The sequence below is a fragment of the Episyrphus balteatus genome, chromosome 3 (genome assembly GCF_945859705.1).
Source record: "Episyrphus balteatus chromosome 3, idEpiBalt1.1, whole genome shotgun sequence".
NCBI lineage: Eukaryota > Metazoa > Arthropoda > Insecta > Diptera > Syrphidae > Episyrphus > Episyrphus balteatus.
In genome coordinates, this window is record NC_079136.1 from 85525017 (window position 1) to 85540156 (window position 15140).

A 15140-nucleotide genomic window follows, 5' to 3' on the forward strand; every position below is an offset into this window, starting at 1 on the left:
TAATTCTTTACCTTTTTATAGATATATAACAAAAAGGGGTGCGTGTCAAGATTGCTGCCAAAATAATTTAAAACTGGTAAAAAGTCATGTATTAACAGTCAAAAATGTTGTCACCGGGTGAAAATTTTCCATATATTTTGAACCCTTTTCTTTCAGTTTTCGTATTTTGGGGGGTCTGACATACTTAATTTTTTTTCAGAAGATGAATAACTATACATAAATGAGAAATTTCAAAAAAAAAAATTTTGGAAAAAGTGGACTTATGCTGTTTCTGAAATAAACGATTCACTTTTGGAATCCATTTTTATAAAACCTGCCGCGTTTTCAAGACCACCGTGAACCACCAGTGACCATTGTATGCACAGGAGAATTAAGTTGAATAAAGTGTTTTAAGCATCGTTAGTTTCTACTTTAAGACCCTAACAAAGTTAATATGTAATGAGATCACATTTATGGAAAGGGGCGATATGCCAGGACCTGCGTACAATTTTATCAACAAAAGTTCTAATTGTATATTTTATAAAAAGTAAAAGAAACACGAATGTACAGAAAGTTCCCTAGAATCATTAAATAATTTCTTTACAAAATCAGCAAAAAAAAAAAACAAAACCTCGGAATTATTCAAGTTGGTTTAGTGGTACTGGGCCATTTGGATGTGCATTTTAAATGGAAATTTAGGACCTAGTCCTTTTCCCTAAGGAACTATAATAACCGCCGATCAGAAATGCAAAATGTTTTTTTTTTATTATTTTTTCGAATATAGTTCCATGGATTGTTCTCATAAGTTGATATAAGTTTACGTCGTCAACTGGAAAAGTGCAAAAATATCCTTAGTCACATAGAAAGAGCCTTTATTATTCTTTCAAATTATTCAAACATTTAAATTATTTTTTCTCTATAATAACTTTTATTCGACAATTTCAAATATGTACATTTTGAAATAGTTCCACATTTTGCATTTGAATTTTCAATACTCCCATGTCACCAAGAGCTTTTTGTATTTTTTTTTTTTTTTTTTGTTAAATTCATAAGCAACTTTATAACTTAAGAATGCAGCAGCCATGCATAAAAAGCATGCAACAATACCAAAAAGCCCCCCATCGCACAAATGTTTGAATTTCTTAAAATTAAATTCTTAACCAAACAAAAAAGTTGTGCTTCCTTCTTTAAATAGTTTCCTTGCAAACAAAACATCTATCAAAAGACTTGAAACAAAGCATTCGTCTTTGTCACCGTGACAGGATTACTTCTCCCCAACCCCCGCCCCCTGCTGGCTAAAACAAAAACAAACAAAACAAAATAAAAAAAAAAAACTGCTATGTGGCCTAGAAAATCCAAACATTTTTGCGAAACTCACTTAACCCATGTATAGAAAACTCCATAAGCAAAAATGTGGCATGAAGTAAAAGTAACCAAAAGAAGAAGAAGTTTTTGGCTTTAAGAAGAAATGCGAAAATGTCTTAATCTGTGTCATGTGAACATTTTATTCTTATAATGTCCCCTTTTGGAAAAGTTTTCGCATCATAAGACGATGTACATAATCTTTGTTGGATGTTTTTTTTTGTCATTCAAGAAATTGAAGGAAAAGTACTATCTTATATCTTTTGAGTGTAAATTTCTAAAAATTATAATTCTACTTTCAAAAAAAAAAAATTAAGAAGAAAAAATATAGCAAAAAGATTACGATCTGCATACTGAATACTCAATCATGAACTGTCACGAATTTTTCTCCCAATTCCTTCGTACGTGTTTGAACTATTTAATTCTAAATTCAAGGGGGATTCGCAAAAAATAATCTTTTAAATATATTAACGCAGCGACGTTATGTGTCTTAGCAACACCATTTTAAGAGAAAGTTATACGATGGCGGCGTCAAAGAGGATACATACTTCCAAAGACAGTAGTAAAGGTGTTGAGATTTGGAAAAGACAAGTTTAAAGCTTTATCATCAGTTTTTTTTTTTTAATTATTTTGCTCGTCGAAGTGTTGAACATTTAAGCAAATTTGGTGTCATATTTCTTAAAAATTTTAGAGTTTGACGCTATTGGTTTGGCTCTTGCGATTGAAACATAGTCAATTTGTATTTATAAGAGCAAAGAACAATCAATGTAACCCGACTGAATTCAATTTATGTTACATCGATAACAAATTGAGTGGGTATATGAATTTCAAATTATATACATATTTAAATAGTCACGGTGGCGTATGTGTAACCTTATTTTGTGAATTCCTAGAAAAACTTTCATTTCACAGAAAAATACAATTTTTGAACCTTGAAATTTGTGGTATCCGACAAAAAAAATTATAGCGCCATGTTTCGGATCATTTTTTCATGACCAACAGTTTTTTTTTTTTTTTTTTCAAAGTCAAAATATCTTATCAAACAAAAACTGTTTATTCGAAAAAAATTTTCAGTTTCACCGCTATCTTAATAACTTATTTTGAAAATCTCTTTCAAAACGTTTGTAATAAATATAAAATACACAGCGAATAACTGAAATAGAAGTCTTTTTTTCATTTTCTGTACAAAAATGTCATTTAAAACATTCGTGAGGGAAGGTTTCCAGTTATTTTGAATGCACACTTTCTTGTATTTATTGAATATTAAGTTACCTATTAGTAGAGTAACAATAAAGCTCAAAAAAGACAATTAAGAGGTATTTTTCTCGTTTCTGTCCCGTTTTCGAGTTATGGCGGTTTATATGATTTTTGTTCTCTTTTCTCTTAACTGGAGTTATCTTTGCCAAACTACGTCTGATTCCAAATATTTTTTTACAACCAATCAAGAATTTATTACAGTTTTAGTTTGTCCCAAAGCATTTTTTTTTCTTACGATAACCGTTTTTCCGCAATTTTGCATTAAACCCAATTTTCTTCGTTTATTAAGTTGTTTTTTTTTGCACTTTCATATAATTTTATAAAAAAAAAAAAAAAAAAAAACAGGTCAATGAATATTAATTTTGTTCACTTAATATTAAAGCCCAGTTTATTTTGTTAAAAAAAATAAGTATTTTTTTTTCATAAAAAAGACTACTGAAAGTAATTTTAAAAAATAAACAAACTGAGTGAATTTAAAAAAAAAATAGTTTTTAAATAAAAAATTAATTTAAATGAATGAAAAACTTTTTCTGAGCTATTGTGGTTAAGAAAAGAATAAATAGATAAAGCTCAGAAGAAGTTTTAATTCATTTTAATTAATTTTGTATTTAAAATTTTTTTTTTTAATTCACTCAGTTTGTTTATTTTTTTAATTATTTCAGTAGTCGTTTTTAAGAAAAAAAAAGCTGCAAAAAATTCTTGATTGGTTGCAAAAAAAATCTTTCGAATCAGACGTAGTTTGACAAAGATAAGGCCAGTTAAGGGAATAGAGAGCAAAAATCTTATAAAACGTCAAACTCAAAAATGGGACGAAAACGAGAAAATTACATCGTAAGTTTTTCGACTTAAAATTACCTTAGGAATCCATGGTTTTCGTTTTTGGCGGTGACTGTGGGGCACCCTGTCTATTCAAGGTTTGTAGAATTATGTGCTTTTCGATAGCTTTCATTTTTTTTTTTTTTGAAATTTGCATTCGAAAAAAACGATATTTTACACAATTGACTTTGAAAAACTTATGATGTCGATATTGCAAATTTAAACATTATTAGGTTTTATATCCTTTTACTCGCTCCCTGTGCATGTCCTTATGTCCTTTTACTCGCATATTTTGTTGTGTTTAAAGATTCTACTAAATGTAAAGTGGTTCGGTACTCAAAGCTTTTTTTTTAGCTAATTTTTTAGCAATACTACAATTTTTTATAAATATACTTTAGTTGTTAAGTTTATACTTTTTTCGATCAAAAAATCAAGTATGCATTTGAATTCTCGTTTAAGGAATAATATTTTTTTTTTAAATTATTTTATTCTCGTCAATTTTTAATATCAAATCATCCAAAAAGTTTTTCATTTAAAAATTGCATAATATAAACAATATATACATAGTACAAATTCAAGGCTAAAAAATAAAAGGTAACCTATTTTCATATTTTTAATCATCATTAATCATTTTTAAGTTGATTCGGTTAAAAAATAAGTTGTCATTATCGAACACCTCTCCAGAGGTATCTATGTATGTACATTATGTACTTTCAAAGCTCAAAAAAGCCATACACAATACATAAGATTTGTATCAAATAAATGGATTATACCATTCAATTGCATTAATACATACTAACGTATGTATCTGTAATCACATTAAATGAATTTTATATTTCTTCTTCTCTTTTTTTTTTCTATTTCTTTTTAGATTGATGGTGTTGTCATTCGACCAGGACATTCAAATCTTGATATCGATGATTTAGTAACAAGAAATCCAAAACGACCACCCGAAAGTAGTGCGGGCCATTATGATGTTCTTTTTGGCGTTGTCACTGGCGAAGCAATTTGGCGGTTTAGTGCGCATGATATACAAAATGGCTTCGAGGGAGAAAGACGTGATAAAATTATTCGAACATACGTCCGGAATGCCTACAATTATCATTTAAATGAGATTTTCTACACGGTAAGTACTATAATATACAAAAATTGTGGATGGATTACTGTAATTATATATGTATGTACCCAGAGCGCAAAGTTATAGTTAATGTTACATAAGTACCTACCCACTTTAACATTCGTGTTTTTTTTTTTTTTTTTTTTTTTGTAAATGACCAATATACCATGGCCTAAACCCAGTGATTTTGTGGTATGTTTATAGAATGGGAAATAATATTAAATGGGGGTCAAGAAGAGACACCCCCTAATAATGGACACGTAAATGACCCTTTTATTTCGACTTAATTTTATATTACCTACTATATGGTTCGCGTGCTTTGTAGAGCTCATGAAATATTTCGTTTGTTTGCGACTTAACAAGCTGTTGGTTTGGTATCGATATAAACAATGTTTAGGGAATTCTATTTTATGGGAGCAGAAAACCCTCCACAATAAATCCAAAAGTGATAATAATTATTTTTGTTTTGTTTTTATGTTTCTGTATAACGCTAACCAGATATAAGTGGACTTAAAGTGGTTAAAAGCAGGTATTAAACCCCCTTTTTTATTGATGTTTTATTATTTTTCGTTTTATCAAACTGCAAGTAAATAATTTGACCGAAAACCTCTAGAAAAATTGGGTTCAACTTCTCAAAATTAGTGATTAGTGGAATTGAAGCTAGGTGTAGTTTTAACTACATAATACGAAAATTCTTCAAATAAAAATCCGTTTTTTTTTTTTTTTGTTTGATAAGCTTGACCAATAAAAAGTTTTGAAGTTAATAATTGATAACACTGAGTAAGACAAACAAAAAATACTCCGTCGGATACCTATCATGTTTTGTTAGGCTTGTCGCACTGATTACAAATTCTTTTACACTCCCATAATATGGATTAAATTGCGAATTTTACCCAAATGATATTTTCTACCATATGATTTTTTTATTCGCCAAAAACTCTCTAATATAAAAAGTCTTTTGCTCATAACTCACAACGAGTGAAAATTAAAACGGGACGCAGGGCAATGTTTTATGCCCCACATGAGTAGGAAATAACTGCACAGTTTCAGTGTGGACCTGCGTATAACTGAATTGAGACAAAAATGATTTATTATCTTGGATTTAAGGATTTCGCACCTGACAGAAACCAAAGTCGATTTATTGTGTGGGGGACCAAGCTAACAATCAGATAATGGACTTTGTCCAACCTTACTGTTACTTAAAATCACAGTATAAGGTAAAAGTTAAAATTATGTTAGGAGTTATTTCCCGCTGATATGCTTTTATTTTTTGGTTTTGAAAAATGTACCAAGATGGGAACTGCAATTATTATTCTGTATTCCAAAATTTTGAATATAAGTCAAAAAATCCGAACCTAATTCTGTATTCGATTATTCTACTTTTTTTACTGTTCGGAATTTTCAAACTTTGAAAAGTCAGGATTTAAAAATTATTTTAATTCGTTCGAGTTGGAAATTAAAATAGTACCTACAAGCAGCGATGCCAACTGAGGCATAATTATGCCTTTTAGGCATAATTTTATTAGCGTAGGCATTGAGGCTTATTTTTTGACAAAAAGGCATAATTTTTTCATTCCACTCTTGATTTATGTTTTAAAAGTTTCTTATAATTTTTTGAATATTTTGATAAAAAAAAAAAACATAAAATTAATATACTACATATATTTTAAATAAAAGTTGTTCGAAATTTTATTTACAGAATTCGTTTTTACCATTTAACTCTTGGTAGGGTTTAATTTTTCGAAGAATTGTGTGCACACTTATCAATTTTACTTGAAAAGAATATGCAAAAAGCGATTTTGTTGCTATAAAAAGGTCTAAAACGCTTGCAAATATGCTATTATTTCTTATTGGTAAAAAAAACTGGTCGCTAATTTCTTCCTGTTGTGTAAAGCAATGTATTAGTTCCCTTGAAAAATTCCTTTCGAAGAAAATAAGTTACAATTTCGTGACAAATAAGTGGCCTAAATGTATAAGTTAATTAATTAAACATTTTGTTTTGTGTACTTGCACTTTTTGTATATAATTTTTCAAACATAAACTCAGAAATCTAAATTGAGGCATAATTTATTTGAAAAGGCATAATTTTTTTTTTCAAGTGAGGCATAATTTTGAGTGAATGGGTTGGCAACGCTGCCTACAGGTAAAATAGGCATTTATAAAATAAAAAATTGTTACACTCATGAAACTTGGCAAAAAGTTTGCTTTTGAGATAAGAATCAAGGATAAAAAAGTTGGGTGGAAGGATGTTTTTTGCGGACAAGAGGGAAAGGGTGAAGTTCAAAAATATAGTTGTAATGCAAAAAAATGTGTGTATAATATCATCATATGACACATGTTTTTAAGGTATTTTTTGATGCTGAATCTAATGACATAAAAAAATATCTACAATTGCTCTAAGAAAAGTTATTGCCGATTAAAAACCAGAGTGCTTGTTTTTTGACCTCAACAGGTTAAATATAACCGAAGCCAATGTGAAAAACATGCTACACAAAATGCTACAAAAAGTTCTTAAAAATATTTTTGGTGAGAGGGTGTTTTTTTGATGGGTTGAGTTATGTGCGAGAAAGGTATCATAACAGCTGTCTTAAATTTTATTAATTAAAACTTGGTGAAAAGCTTTTAGTTTGTACAAGAATTAGAATCTATAAAGTGTACAAAATTATCTTGGGTGAAAGGGTGTTTTTTTTTTTAAAGAAATGATGAAATTCGGAATATTCAATTCATCAAATTTCATTAGGGTGACCTATAATTTTTTTCACTCAAAAAAACACCCTTTTAACCATGAAATTCTTATAGACACTTTAGATTCTTGTTTCTTATCTCAAAAGTAACATAATTCCTGAATTTCAATAGGCTACCACTAATAAGTACCTATTACTCTAGTATTGCACACTTTCCCAAATACACCCATATTTTCTCTACACCTAAAAAAAACACCCTTTCACATGAAAATTTTTTTTAATTTTACTTTATTCGTAATTCAAAAGGAAAAGACAACATTTTTAGTAAATTTCGTAGGGGTAACTTTTATACCATTTATTTAATCGGACTTATCGCGAATTTCCCTTATTTCCCAAAAAAAAAAAAAAGCACCCTTTCACCAAAATATTTTTATAGATTACTTAGATTCTTGGTTTCTGTTTTAAATCAATCATTTATACCAATTTTCATTGGTGTAATCATTTTTTCACAGTTTTTGGGGTACTTATTCCAAATTTCATAATTTCTTTAAATAAAAACACCCTTTCACTCAAGATAATTTTATACACTTTATAGATTCTTAATTCTTTTACCAACCAAAAGCTTTTCACCTAGTTTTAAAAATTAATAAAATTTAAGTCAGCTGTTATGATAAATTTCTCACAAATAACTTAACCCATCAAAAAAACACCCTTTCACCAAAAATATTTTTAAGAACTTTTTGGGTACATTGTCCCTGATTTATCTCAAACCTTTGTCTCGAATTTCATCAGTGTAGCATGTTTTTCACATGGGTTTCGGTTTCCTGTTGAAGTCAAAAAACAACCACCCTGGTTTTTAATCGGCAATAACTTTTCTAAGAGCAATCGTAGATATTGACTTTTTTTATGTCATTAGATTCAGCATCAAAAAATACCTTAAAAACATGTGTCATATGATGATATTTCACACACAAGTTTTTGCACTATATTTTTGAGATTCACCCCCTCTTGTCCGCAAAAAACACCCTTCCACCCAATTTTTGTATAGACTTTTTTTATCCTTGATTCTTATCCCAAAAGCAAACTTTTTGCCAGGTTTCATGAGTGTAACAATTTTTTTTTTATTTGTTGATTTTATGTATTACTATTTTACCTGTACTAAAATACATACAAATCTTATTCAAAACGAAATTTGGCACTTAAAGAATTATGACCGAAACTAAGTCAATCTGCTTCTCATACAATTTTACTAAACGAAAATTTTATTTGTTAAAATTCTGCTTTATTTATTTCTCTTTTTAAATTCTGCTTTTTAAAAATCTAATGGCTGAAAATAAGTTTTTTATAGCATTTGAGTAGGGTTGCCAAGTACTTTTTTTTTATTTTAGAGATGACAACTGTTATTTTTGTTTATATAGAAAAGAGTCTCGTCTTTAACTTTATCAAATATCACTCAATTTGAGCTTTTGGCTGACTGCTCATTTTTGGAGATATGGCTTCATAAAATTTTTACTTGCCATAATCTAATGCTTGTAATTGTACAAGTAACATCACATTTTTTAATGCGTAAATTTTATGAATAAACTCTTGCGTCTTAGATCGATAAAAAAAATATAAAAAGTGCCATAAAACCATCACTTATTTATTTACATATGTTTACAATGAGAAGTTTCTCAAAAAGAGTGGTCACTGTAAAATTGTAATTCAGCATTAAAAACTGTTCGTTTCGAAATTTTTACATCTAGGTACTTATCCAAACTTCTATTAGGTCCTTACTTGTTGTACATATACAATAAATAACCAAACTATCTCCCAAACGATATGAAAATAACAAACTCACTTTGAACGTTACCAAAATTGAAATTATGTTTAGTTAAATTCCTCCAGAATAACCACACTTGAAAGAAAAACAAAAAACACCAAATGGTTTTTTAAATTGCATGTCACAAATTTTGAAACTTAACAAAAGAGATCCCAAAATAAAATTCAATCTAAAAATGAGATGAAATGAGAAAAACCTGTCCTTAATCACCATCACAATAAAGTTAACTCACTTTAATACTGATTGAAAACGATTTAGCCATTCAACCATTCCAAAAAGAATATCCTTCGAAAATATATAACAACAACAAAAAAAACATACTCATCTCTTCCGGAAATACGATCCTAAGTGCAAAATAATAAATACAAATTATATCTTTTGTGTTACCCCAGGATTATAGCTATTTTATTGAACAACCTGTGACACTAATGTGACCATTAACACAAATACGACACATCAACCTAGAGAGAGTAATTACGTTCAAATACCATCACTGTCACCTCAATAACGAGTTCAAATTTCAAATAAAATTACCAATTAATATCGAATTCGTTTTCATAAATGCTCTCTTTCCTCAAGTTATAGTACACAATACCTACCTATACATATGTAGGTTTGTTTGTAGATAATAACATCTTAAGTCTTTCATGTCTGCATATTATATATTGTACATGTGGTAATAGAAGGTAGATTGGCCACCATATAAGCAGCACTAAGGACAAACACAAACATCTGAACAAAATTTCCCTTTTCTCAACATAATCTTGCAACAAAACCACACATTGTAACACCGCCCAACAAACAAAACCAAAATAAATAATACTAAGTAATAATCTTATGTTTATTTGTCGACATAAAATATTTGTAAAACACATTAATGGGGCTCGTTCACTCTGTGCTTTTTGGGGGTAGTCTTTATTGTCAGTCATACTACCTTCATCCAACCCAGTTTGATTCGGCCTTGTAGTAGGTTTTGGGTATGTGGACATAGTGCGTACTCATATTAAAGTATACAAAGGAGGTCCTGACGAATTTCATCAGGATCTTTGATATGAGTTGAGTTTCCGAATGTCTTACGTGTGGGTTACATTTCCCTGACACGACACAATAACAAAAGAGAAAATTCCCTTAAAATCGAAATTTTCCTAAACTCAAATATTATGGCAAAGTAACCATTGCTGTTGCCGTTCTTCGTCGACGTTATAATAAGGAAACAAAAAGGACCTACTACATACTTGCTCTTCCAGGAGCTAGCTAGCCTGACTGTCATGGCTGACTGAATGACTGACTGACTGCCTTTGACGTCATGCTAAGCTCGCAAGCTCTGTGTATAATGTCATGTGTATATATAACACTCTTGCTCAAGTTGAAAACGAACTTGAATATAATGGGTGGGGTTGTGGAGGTGGGTTTTTCTGATGGCTTGTGGGTTATGCATTCAATCTATTTTATATGAACGAGAATTATGGTCATGTATGTGGATTTTTTGGTTTAAGACTGCTTTGGTTGCTATTACTACCATTCTACTTCGTTTTGCCACCCCCATCACACTTTACCGACTGTTTTATGAGAAAATGTACATATTTCATGGGTTCCATATTAAACAAGAATGTATCCCAACATGCATGTATGTGTATTTGTGTGTCCATATGACTGTTGTGGGAGAAAGGGAGTGTGTAAATTTCAAATTTCATTAATTCCATATCCCTATAAAACTTAAGTACATACAGTGTTGTGCGAGAAGTTTTGAGACTTTTTTACTTCAACTGGCTCATTCAGTATTTTCATACAAAATTTACATTAGGATGACCATGTCGATTAGCAATTCGTTTTAGAGTACTAAGAAAACTTTGTAACTTTACAGGAACAAATACATAAAGCTACCTCATGGAATATCGTGGATCTAGTGAGAGTTAGTTCAGTGGCCAGACAGGTGTTTAATTTAGCATAGAGTTATCCATAGTAAATAAAGTATTATGTTACAATTGGTTAGCACGTAAAGGACCTTCAAAAACGGTTCTGTGTGCTGTTTACATTTAATGCAAAAAAATCACTATCTTCAAGTTACCCAATTTACACAGAAAAAAATAGGGCACTTAGAATAAGAATGATTCTCTTCTTGAGTTTATCTTCTTAACCCTATTAAAAATGAAAGTCCGCTGAAAAACCGCCTTAGCGCACAGCCGCACGGCTTTTTGAGGGCCGAATCATAGCCGCACCATGATCAAAAATTTTAAATTATCTTAAAAAAAAAAACAAATATGCCATTTTATTTTATTTTTATTGTAGTAGCCGTTTTTTAAAAAAATAATTTTTTATGTATAAAATTTTTTTAAAATTTTTCAAAAAAAAAGTTGGTATGCCATTTTGAAGAAATAATTAATTTACACATAAAAACTAAATTTCAAAATTTTTCATTGATCCGTTTTCAAAAAATTGATTTTTCAAAAAAAAATTTTGAAATATTTTTTAAAAATCCAAAAATGCGTTTTTTGAAAATTTTTTAAATTCTTAATATTATCTTTACTTACACACGTTTGTATAAAAATTTTCATTTAAATCGGGTTAATGTTGTACGAGATATTCAGAAACGAAAAAAACCGTTCTATGACAGGTACCATTAATAACGGTACAAAAAATATTTTTTTTATTTTAAAAGTTGGCTCTTATGTGTAGTACTACACACAAAAATTTAAATCAAAATCGTTAGAGCCGTTTTTGAAAAAAATTAACTTTTCTATTTCCGTTATATGGCAAGTACCGTTAGTTTTGGTCATAAAAAAAAAATTTCAATTTCCCCTCTAGGGAATCACCAAAAACTGCTAACTACCAAGTTTGAAGAAAATCACTTCACTCGTTTAGGCTGCAGCTCCAGATAGAGACAGACAGACAGACAGACAGACAGACAGACAGAATTGCCGGACCCACTTTTTTGGCATTCTCCATCATCGTAATGTCATGTAAAATTGTTATCTCGAGTTCGATTTTTTTTACGAATCCTAAACTTGCCCTATAGTACCTATATCGCAAGTAAAAATGAAAATGAATTTAAAATTGACATCAGTTTTATTGATTTTCTCTCCATACACATATATAACACTGGTTTACAAACTTAAACTTTTTTTTTGTTGCCGGAACCAAAATATACTTTTCTGAAGGTTTTTTTTATTACATCCTCTATGATTTCTGAGCAAAACACACTTAGTTCATCTTAAGATATCTATACCTATACGAAAGATATCGGAAAGATTTAAACAGATTTTGAAAGAAGAAAAACAGGTTTTTTAGAAACCGTTACAATTTTAATTTAAAAAAATTTTCTTACATGCAAAAAAAAAACGTCCGAAGTAGTCAAAAAAACGTTTTTTTTGCATTTTCTAACGGTAATATTTCAAAAAACGCGAGGTGCTAGAATTTTTTTGACTTCGGATTCGAGTTCAGCACACCGAAAACCTTCAGAAAAGTATATTTTGGTTCCGGCAACAGAACCCTTGTTAACCAGTGTAATAATTGTTTTGTACCTAACCTAAGTGGGTTTCAAACACTGCTATACCAGAGGCACCTGTTAGGATAGATTATCAATAATTATAAATATTATGGTTCAAGTTTTACCCACAGACTAGATTGCCTTAGTTAAATCAAATAAAGAGGTAAGTCGCTAAATAATTATTTCAAAAGAAGCTCATTTAACACTTTTTGACTCATATTCTGAAAACGACTTTAAAATGGAAAACAAACTAAAGCAACTGAAATAGCCCTTTAGTAGCCTCACATCACACAGTCAAAAAAAGTTCAAAAATTTTTATTAGTATAGTATACGTTTGTGCTCAAAATTCCAATTGCATTTCTTTATATGCTCTTAGACCAAGACCTAAAAACAAAACGTCGCGTTTTCAAGAAGAATGTGACAATTGCTCTATTAAAATATGAGTACCTACACCTAACCTACCTACCTTACCAAAACACTTTTCGACGACCTCGTTTACACTTATGTGCGAGTGACGTAAAAAAAAAAAAAAGCAGTGCACGTTATGTCGATTATTGCGGTTTATGAGCAACTGTAATATACAAACAACGACACTGAACAAGGACAATCAAGATACTTCAGATTTTATAATAAAAATACTGAAGAACCACACCAGCCAGCAGCAATGCTGCTACACACATTGACACACATCTCATACACAATCAGTTCTTCAAGCTAACACAAAGCTAAAATAACAAATTTTATTTCCATTAATATTGTTATTGTTATGATTATTATTTTAGCTTGTCCTCGACCTACTACCATAATAAAAAGGTAATCTTTGTCGTCGTCGTCGTCAAGTTTGTATTTCAGTCGTTTTCATATTGAACAATATATAATAATAGGCTGTGTAGTTGTTTTAGGGATTGGTACAGTACTGAGTGGAAATTGTGGTCCATGATTATTAAGTGAGAAGCACTCTAAGGGCTTAGACTTTGATGTTTTTAAACATTATCTATTTTTATTCACAAAATGAAAATTGTTGTTTGGCTTTATCTAGAAAACGAAGCAGATTTTTTTATCTAAAATTCTCATTGTTGCCAAAATCTTTTGCCAAAAGAGGTCATATTTTTTGGTCACTGTGGCGTATGCGTAACATTTTTTTTTTTTTTTTAAGTTATACTTTTTTTGCTGCGTTGAAGTAGAAAAATTTACTTTTTGAAAAGAAAAGTCAAAGGGATCAGCAAGTAGCGCCATCTAGCACTTCAAGGGAATTCCTGTGAGTGAGAAGTACACTGCCGCTCATCTGAATAGGTTCAATTTTTAGTTCATCTTACTTTAAGGATGTCTTGGTATTTATTGCAATGGCACATCTTTTTTATATATATATGTAACGAGAGAACATCTTTATGCGCTTAGTTTGGGAGAAAAAAAAATTGTCTTAATGCCTACCATGCTTCTCACACGGTAGCTAGACCAAATCTATTCATAAATACAAGCATATTTTTTTGGCTCATCTGAAATGTTAATAAACGATGAGTTGCAAGGGTGAATTCAAAATTGTGTCTATCAATAAATCTGATTGTGTTTCACCTCCAAGGATGAAAACAGTTTGGGAACAAATTTTAAGCGCGGAAAAAATGGGGAAAATAAAAGAATTCTTTGAACTTGGCCGAAAGCAACAATGCATTAAGACAAAAACAAATTAAAATTTAGTAGGCAGTTATTTGCGCAATATCAAAAGGTATATTCGAAGTTATAATATTTATATTATTTTTTTTTTTATCAAGCCACAAAATGGGGCGAAACATGTGCAATGATAAAAATAAAGATGAAAACCGGTATAAATGCAGTTTCAAGACAGCAAAACGGCTTGTCGCAAGTGGTAAAAATTTGAGAAGAACAAAACTTCGCAAAAACTACCACTGTTCTGAATGAATATTTTTTCGAGACATAATTTTTCAAAGTTTGTTGTCGTTATTTTTCAAGTTTACTTAGTATTCGGGCTTTATCGTGAATCTCCCTAGGAATCTATTTTCAGGGGAAAAAAACAATATTTGTTGGTTTCAAATATAATTACTCTTTTCAGAAATGTTTTTAACTATTAGGTATTCTAGTTCAAAAGTAGATATGCTAAAAACACCCGCAAACAAACAAAAAAAAAATGGAATGCACTTGGGAACAGACCTATTTTTCTATATGTTTTTGGACCCGCTGAATCCGAATTTCAAATCCGTTTGGCCCAGTCCAGTCACCCTACAGTTTTGAACTGTGACTGCATTTTGTTTTAGTTTTTATGACTTTTTTTTTTTGTTTTTTTTTTGCATTTTGGTCAAAACAGGAGGGTGACCGGTCCAAACGGACTTAAAATTCGGATGCAACCAAAAACATATTGAAATATTATGTAGGTCTGGTCCCAAGTACATGCCACTTTTTTTTGTGTGCCGGTGAAATCGATGCCAACTGGAGAAAATGTAAAACAAAAAACTTTTGTTAAGAGTTTTCTGATTATGAAGTCTAGATTTATAAACCAAAACCACACATTTTATATAGCTATTGTTCAAAGGTCTAAATGTTTCTCTTCTAAAACATTTACAAAAATCAAAATCGGCTGTCAATTGGCGAAGTAAAAAATTT

General features: G+C 30.1%; 1 protein-coding gene across 2 annotated transcripts in view; it reads left to right on the forward strand.

Annotated features, from left to right (window-relative positions):
* The window catches only part of LOC129916818 (neuroligin-3), a 198763-nt gene that overhangs the window by 102215 nt on the left and 81408 nt on the right, over window positions 1-15140 (forward strand). For both annotated transcript variants that reach the window (XM_055996974.1, XM_055996973.1), the window contains one exon: window positions 4286-4540. In XM_055996974.1, the coding sequence (XP_055852949.1) occupies window positions 4286-4540 (255 nt within the window). The remainder of the gene's footprint in view (window positions 1-4285; window positions 4541-15140) is intronic.